Source organism: Monodelphis domestica, chromosome 7, assembly GCF_027887165.1.
Source record: "Monodelphis domestica isolate mMonDom1 chromosome 7, mMonDom1.pri, whole genome shotgun sequence".
NCBI lineage: Eukaryota > Metazoa > Chordata > Mammalia > Didelphimorphia > Didelphidae > Monodelphis > Monodelphis domestica.
In genome coordinates, this window is record NC_077233.1 from 195,075,426 (window position 1) to 195,083,467 (window position 8,042).

An 8,042-nucleotide genomic window follows, 5' to 3' on the forward strand; every position below is an offset into this window, starting at 1 on the left:
CATTCATATAGAACTTTACATTTTTAATAAGAAAAAAATTATAAGCAGTGTTAGAAATTGGAGACATTCATGAGAATATTTTTTGTAAATTTCAATGAAGTCCTAAGTAAATCATTGGCAGCCCAGTAACAGGCTATGATATTGTCATTATCAACCATCTTCTTGCAAAAGAATGATAATATTGCATATTTGTATAGGCTCTTATTTGTTTCATAGCATTTAAAATTCATTTTAAGCTCCATATGGCAGAAGGAGTACTGGACTTGCAACTGGAAAGTTATGGGTGGTTTCAAATCTCAATTCTGATGTTTAATAAGTCATGTGATATTGGACAATTTGCTTTACTTTTCAGATTTCTCATCTGTAAAATGGAAATAATAATTGTACTACCTTCCCCAAAGTGTATTTTGAGGAAAATCGTTTTCATAATTTAAGATGTCTTAAATATGAGTTATTTGATTCTTGAGCAGATTTGGAAGCAAGAATATAGTAGAAAATACATTAGCCCTAAAGTAGAGATGTACTCAACTGTTTCACTTGTCTCCCACTCTGCAGATCTCCATTTGAGGTTTTCTTGGCGAAAATACTGGAATAGTTTGCCATTTCCTTCTCCAGCTCATTTTGCAGATGAAGAAACTGAGGCAAACGTGGTTAAATGATTTGCCCAGAGTCACCCACCTTTTAAGTGTCCGAGACTCAATTTGAATTCGGGGAGATGAGTCTTTCTGATTTCAGTTCCAGCATTCTATCCACTGCACCACCTAGCTGCCCAAAAGTTAGAGAATCTGGATTCAGATCCCACCTCTGACATGTAATATCTGTGTGTATACCTTAGATAAGTTATTTAAAATCTCTGGGCCTTATTTTTCTCATCTATAAAACAAGGGACTGGATTAGATGGCTTTTGAATTCCATTCCAGCTCTAAATCTGTGATCCTCCTGAAGGGAGCAAGATGGTTATTATTATCCCATTTTTATAGATGAGGAAACCAAGGCTCTAGGGAATTAGAAAATTTGTCCAAGGAAACATAGCTACTAAAAAATAATAATCGCATTTCTATAAGCACTTTGTTTTATGGAGTACTACCCATGCAATAACCAAGGGAGATAGGTAATAAAACTTTTATCATTCTATTTTACAGATACAGAGGAAGAATTTGATGCCAAGCCTCATGTCCCTTTTTGACCTAACTGCTTTTCTGTATTTTTGAATTATAAAGCAGGAAGAGGCAAACTAGAATAAATTTACCAAACCTTTATTTTTCAGAAAAATCAAAAGAGTCAGTTGGGCAGGGAAAACTAGAAAGGGAAGAGAAAATGACCATAAAGTATAACGTACAAAGAAGGGTACCAAGAATTAAAAGAATAGCATTAGATGATAGTTTAACTGCTATTGATAAGCAAACACTTTTGAAAGACTTATGTACTAAATCAAGTTAGTTTGGATTAAAAGAATATACCCTGAATAAAGTTGAGGAAAAAAACAACAACCGAGGTTCATTTTAGAAAGTTGGAAAACATCAATTCAAGAAGACAAATAGAAATTGATCACCTTGATTAGAAGACCAGTGGAATGTGTTAGACTAAATAGAAAGTAAAATACAAACATAAATGCAAATTTCATTTTTAAGTGGAATGCAGGGATTACCTTTATAACAGGGCCAATCTCACACAAAGGGAATGATATCAGGAATACTTGTATAAGCCACTTATTTGTATCAATATTGCCTCCAGAAACTGGTTCCTTTAAAAATGAAACACCTTATCCCAATTAATGGAATTAATGCTTTTCATTGCTTTCCATTCAATTAAAAACATTTAAGTGCCAACTGTGTGCAGAGCACTGTGGGGGCAGATAAGGTGATTTGTTGGAGAATGTGCCAGGCCTGGAGTCAAGAAAACTCATCTTTTCAAGTTTGGTCTCAGACACTAGTTGCATGACCCTGGGCAAGTCATTTAACCCTACTTGCCTCAGTTTCCTCATCTGTCAAGTGAATTGGAGAAGGAAATGGGAAACTACTCCAAGATTTATGCCAAGAAAATGCCAAATGTGGTTATGAAGGGATGAAACTGAAAGAACAAAAAATGACAATAATATGATGGATGAAAGAGTAGATGTGGAGTAGAATTAAAATTTGGTAACTGATTTGAGTAGAAGGAATCAGGATTGGAATCCAGATGATCTGACTACAAGTTCAGAGTGTTGGATAGACCCTTTTGTAGTGAACTTTTGGGGGTCTAGATATCATGAAGCAATAATATCATTCAGTCTTGGTATTCTTTTCTTTATAATATCATGTAGTTTCACCTAACACAAGGGACTAGATATTCTAAATTCTCTTTTAGCCCTAGTATCCTAGATTTTTTACTCATGAACAAATAAACAAATTCATAAGCCAAACAAATAACTAGTTAAACAAGATTTTTTTAACCCTTACCTTCCGTCTTAGACTCATACTAAGCATTGATTCTGATGTGGGCAAGGCTGACTGGGTCTTGTCTAAAAAATTGACTGACTGCTCAGACTAATTCCATTGGGAAAGAAACAAGATTTATTATAAGAGAATATAGTAATAGTGTGTCTATAAACAGTTAGCTGGCTAATATAGTAAGTAAATAAAGCAAGGTAAGGAGGTAAGAAGCTGCGGTAAGTAATAGGTAAAGGGTAAGCAAAGATAAAAGTGGTAAGTATAGTGGGTAGGGGCTTTCAGGAATACTTTTCATCTTGCTTAATTATTAAGAAAGGGGTCATTTGTTTGGGCTGTTGTTGCCCGCCCTGTGTTTCCAAGGAACTGATGTCACTTTACCCATGGTCCACTCTGCCCACTGGAGGGGAAGCAAATTATATTGTAAAAGGGATGCTAATACTCTTAAATACTGTGGGGCAACTTTTTTCTTCAACCTTTGCTCTAGTTTCTGCCGAAGACTCTAAGGCAATGAGTGTGGAAACTGAGCATTGTTTGAAACAAGTCCTGTGTAACTGGAAAAACGAACTACCTATACTTGCTGTTCAGAGACCCTCCAACTAAGGACCTCAGTTATGTTTAAAGATTGATGTGAGTTTTCTCATGATTGTAATTCTAAGCAACTCCTATGGCTTATCTGAAAGGTAGTCCCATAATTAATGGACTAGTTATTGTTTCTGTGTTCTTTTGATGGTTTACAGCTACTTGGCAGGGTTTGGGAGACATTTCAGCCCACATCAGTCCCATGGCAGAAGAACCTTATGGACTAGGAAATTGGGAGTAAGTGACTTGCCTAAGGTTACACAGCCAGGACATGTCTGAGGTCACATTGAACTCAGGACCTCTCATCTCTAGGTCTGGCTTTCTATCCCCTGAGTCACTTAGCTGACCTAGTTAAGTAAGTTTTTACATTAAGTGAAAGAAAGGTCTTTGTAGAGATACAGAAGGAAGAGATCAGGGATATTGCATATTGGTGGGAGCCTGTTTTGTTTATTTTGTGAAGACTTCATGGAAGAGGTGCTATTTTAAGAGTAGAGTGGGGAGTATCAATGATGTTTTCTCCAAAAGCAGGTCTTTGAGTTTTTGTCATCTGCTTCTTTAACCTTCATTCTCTGCCTCTTCTGGTATTCCTTCCCTCTGTTGCAGTCAGTTAGTCAATAACTTTTGGTGGTAGAGTGGAAAGAACACTGGATTTGGTGACTTAGTGGATTAGACTCCCAACTTTGCCACTTGGTTAAGTAACTTTAGAAGACTTCCTTTGCTTTTCTGGGCCTCAGTTTTCTCATCTGTACAATTAGAAGGAGTGATGGTAGAATAGCTGATTTCTAAAGTTGCTTCCAGTTCTCAATTTATGATCCTATTTATTTTTGAATGAAATTCACTTTTATTTTCCCCTCTGGATTGCAAAACCCTGGGGATGTTTTTTTTTCAGAACAGGGTCAACTGGCTTGTAAACATAAAAGAACCTTTAAAAAACCAACTTCCTCCCATTTGGACTGCCCCAAAAGTGAAACAATAAGTACAAAACAGGCAGCCAAAATCTCAATCCTCCCCAGCCTTGATGGGAGTAATGAAGGAAACTAGTGATCACAAAAAAGTAGGAACATGAACATGCTATATTAACGTGCTGGAACCTCTCCTCTGTTGCCTTCACTTGGGAGAAACAGAATTACAAAAATCAGCACAGATAGGCCTTCAGTGGATTTTCACATTTGATTAAGTAGCTTATATAAACTTAAAGCCATGAGCATGACTTGAGGGTCTGTGCTTTGTATATCAAGGGCTTTCAGTAAACAGCTGAGTGCTCCCTGGATTTTCCCACTCTCTTTCAATTCTTTTCCATACCTGACAAGAGTCTCGTACTCATCTGTTGCCTCTGCAGCTGAACTTGGGTTGTGCTCAGGTGTCTCTTGGGAATCTTTATTGGATGCACATGGGGTGGAGTCTGCATGAGGTGCAGGCAAAGAGCAGACCTCCCTCTGGAACAGTGAGGTTTCTTCAGTGGCTTCTTCTTCTGAGTGTTCAGACTCTTGACTAGACTCTGCTACTGATGCCGCTTCTTCTAAATACTCATTGGTACTCTTTGGCTCACAGGCATCTTCTTCCATATCTTCGACGTGGTCTAAAATTACATTAATAAGAGATCTCCTAGAAGCCAGGGATCTTCTAGAAATTGCAGAATTATTCCCACCACTGCACATTTCAGAGAAAAACAATTCCAATTGGGATCTGTTGCTTTTAGGAGATGAACTAAATTGTATTAGTAATGGGTTTGGTAAAGGGGATAACATCCCCTCAATCACAGAATCACCTTCGTCATCTGAAACAATCTTCTTTGCATTATGTCTTGTTTTCACACGAATTATTTCCTCTTCTAGTTCACTTTCTCCATCAGAGCAATCATCAAGCTGTAAAGACTTGATGCTACTACTTTTCTCTCCAGGATTGTCTGCTAACTCCCACGTGATATTCTCTCTCTCAGTGGGTTCCAGAGGCAGATTAGAAAGATTTTGGCCACTCCCTAGGGAGTCTTCTAAGAAAAGATTGAAGTCACCAATATTCTTCAGTGAAGAAACTAAAGATGCTTTCCCTAACCTGCTCTGATTTGGTCCAGAATTCTCCCATGAATGTGGGCATGCTGATATATCGCCTGTTAGGCTATTGATAGAAGTATCCAATTCCATAGACTTCTCTGGACTGATGGGCAAGAGGAGAGATTCCAGGGGAATCTCATGCTTTGTTAATTGATCTGGATTTGGTTCAGTACCAGCTTTTGCTATTTCCTGAGCTAACTGCTTTACACTGCCTTGAGTGTTATCTATTGAAACTTGACTATCATTGGGATTACTGGTTGTTGATATTTCCATTTCATGGTACTCTTCACTGGAAAAAGTAGTTCTAAGTTCATCATCAACTTTGTGTTCAGGTACATCAACATCAGATTGTTTTACAGACACATCTACGTCCATGCCGGAGAGATCGCGTATCTTGCTGTCTTCAGTGATATTTAGAGTTGCAATACCAGAGTGGAGAGAGTCTTCCTGAGCAAGATCAACATTGATAGGTGGGGAAAGATGATGTACAACCTTAAATTCTGGGCCTTTTTTCTTTGGTCTGCAAGATGTGGGTTCTTTCAACCAGGTTTCCTCAATTCTACTTTTTATATTGCTTTTTAAGAGTTCATTATTCTGAGACTCTAATTCAACTAGGATTTGAGCCTTTTGAACCCTTTCTTGAATATACTGAGATTGTTCTTCCTCTAACTCTTCAGGAATATCATGTGTGAATATCAAATCATGGTCAGAGATTCCCGCTATTCCCAAAGTGTGCAGGTATGCAATATGTTCTTCTAGTTTCTTATCAGTCTTTCTGTGACCTGCATGTAGAGAATTCATCTGCAACTGTGTTGCAGAATTCTGAAAATCCCCTATTGTGAAGAGCTCGCTTAATTCTTGTTTGCTAAAGTATCTGAAAGGGTTTTTTTTTAAAATCCCTGTCATCTGTCTTATTAATGAATCCTTGAAAACCTGTCTTCTATATATTTTCTCTTCCACTGTGCCACAGGTGATCAGCCTATATACAACAACATTTTCTTTTTGTCCAATTCTGTAAACTCTATCTACTGCTTGGGCATCAGTCGCAGGATTCCAGCTAGGATCAAAGATGACCACTCGAGTTGCTGCTGTTAAAGTAAGACCTACCCCGCCTACTTGGGAAGTGAGGAGAAAAACAGAACCCCCCCACCCCCGACTCTGTTGAAATAAGTCAATTTGCCTCTGTCTTTCGGAAAGATGAGTAACAGTTCCATCAACACGCAAAGTCTTGAAATTTTCTGCCTTTAACAGGTGTTCTATAATGTCTAGAAGTTTTCGGGATTGGGAAAACACCAGAGTTTGGTGTCCTTCATCTTGTAATCTCTTAAGCAAAGCCATAAGGAATATCACTTTCCCAGATTCTTGCATTAGTGAATCATGTGGTAACTGATCAATCTGGATATCTGAATGAAACAACTGACTTTCATCTCCATTGGAGAGGCTACTTCCTTTGAGATCTAACAGACTGCAGATCCGTGCTGACAGTAACCTTGGGTGATCACACAACTTTTTTAAGATACTCAGCTCGGCCAGAGGTGAATGGGTTTCTATCAATAGCTGTTTGATGTGGTTCAGGGATACAAATTTCCTATAGATTTCTTCTTGCAGAAGCACTAAATGCACCCAAATAATTAACTCGTTTTTCTTGGAAAGAGAAGGCATTTCACAGACATCACCACCACCTGGATCCTTTTCAGGAAGACTGCTCTGTTTATTATTGGCACTTTTCTTCTGGACATCTTCTTTAGTTCTCCTGAGAAAATGGGATTTGATAAGAGTCATCAAGTTTTCAGAGATTTTGAACCCCAGAGCCTTCTCTCCTGTAGTAGCATCTTTCTCCCTTGCCCTAATAATAGGATTTTCATACTCTATTTTAAAGGTTTTAGATGTTCCTAGCAAGGATCCCTGACAGGTGAAATCAAAAAGGGACCACAGCTCATACAAGTTATTCTGAATTGGTGTTCCTATAAGGAGGATGCGGATTTTTAACAGGGATACAACGGGAAATTTTTGATGACTTAGTAGATGAGCTTTTAATTTTATGGGCTTCATCAAGTATGAGATAGTCCCAGACAAACTCTTTCCCATCCATTTGGGAAAGTTGCTGCCAGTTATTGATTAACATTTGGTATGTTGTAATAGCCACACCATTCTTCCTCTGAATCCTAATTAGATTTTTAGTACGTTCATTCTTGCTAGACCCATGAAACGTTGCAACTCTCATTCCTGGGGTCCACTTTGCAAATTCTTTGAGCCACATGCTAATTAGGCTGCTTGGCATGATCAATAGGACATGACTTACAAGTTCAGTATCAAACATGGCCGAGAGGAAAGCAATGATCTGAACAGTCTTCCCCAACCCCATATCATCTGCCAGTATGCCACCTTTCCTCTTGTCTTTATATAGGCTATAGAGAAAAGCCACGCCTTCTTTCTGGTACTCTAAGAGGTGATCGTGCAGTTCCCCATAGAGCATCAGGCCACTGTTGCACACGTTGACAAATTCCTCAATTTCTTCCACTGACAGCTCTTCCAGGGCTTCCTGTAGTCTCTGGATTCTGCTCAGAACCTGGTCATTGGGATAAATGGCTTTGGCCAAGTAGAAGAGCTTTAAGGGCCTCTTCTATATTGCCACTCTTGGTGGCTTCTTTTGCTTCCTTTACATATCTCTTGTAACTGGATGCCTGGCCTGGGCTCAATAGGGGTCCTGCCTCACTCCCCATGGCTGTGGTCGCAGTCTCGGTCCTGGCGTCAGCCTCGTTCCCAACTTCGATCTCGGTCCTGGCGTCAGCCTCGTTCCCAACTTCGATCTCAGTCCCAGCGTCAGCCTCGTTCTCACGTTAGATCTCGCTCACGCTCTCAGTCTTAGCCGCGGACCGGATGACACTGCAGATCCGCCATGACTACAGCTGTGGGACCTACTAGAAGGGAAGAGCGCTGGAAGTCCGTTTCTTTTGAATCTTCCCTCCCCCCAATTTATGAT

At 39.2% G+C, this 8,042-nt stretch overlaps 1 protein-coding gene across 1 annotated transcript; it reads right to left on the reverse strand.

Annotated features, from left to right (window-relative positions):
- Positions 1-1,490: 1,490 nt before the first annotated feature.
- LOC100021948 (DNA excision repair protein ERCC-6-like) lies at positions 1,491-7,783 on the reverse strand. The gene is given in 2 exon segments (XM_056806232.1): positions 1,491-7,039; positions 7,041-7,783. Coding segments are annotated over 2 exon segments (3,363 nt in total). The 5' UTR covers positions 7,536-7,783; the 3' UTR covers positions 1,491-4,171.
- Between the last annotated feature and the right edge of the window lie 259 nt (positions 7,784-8,042).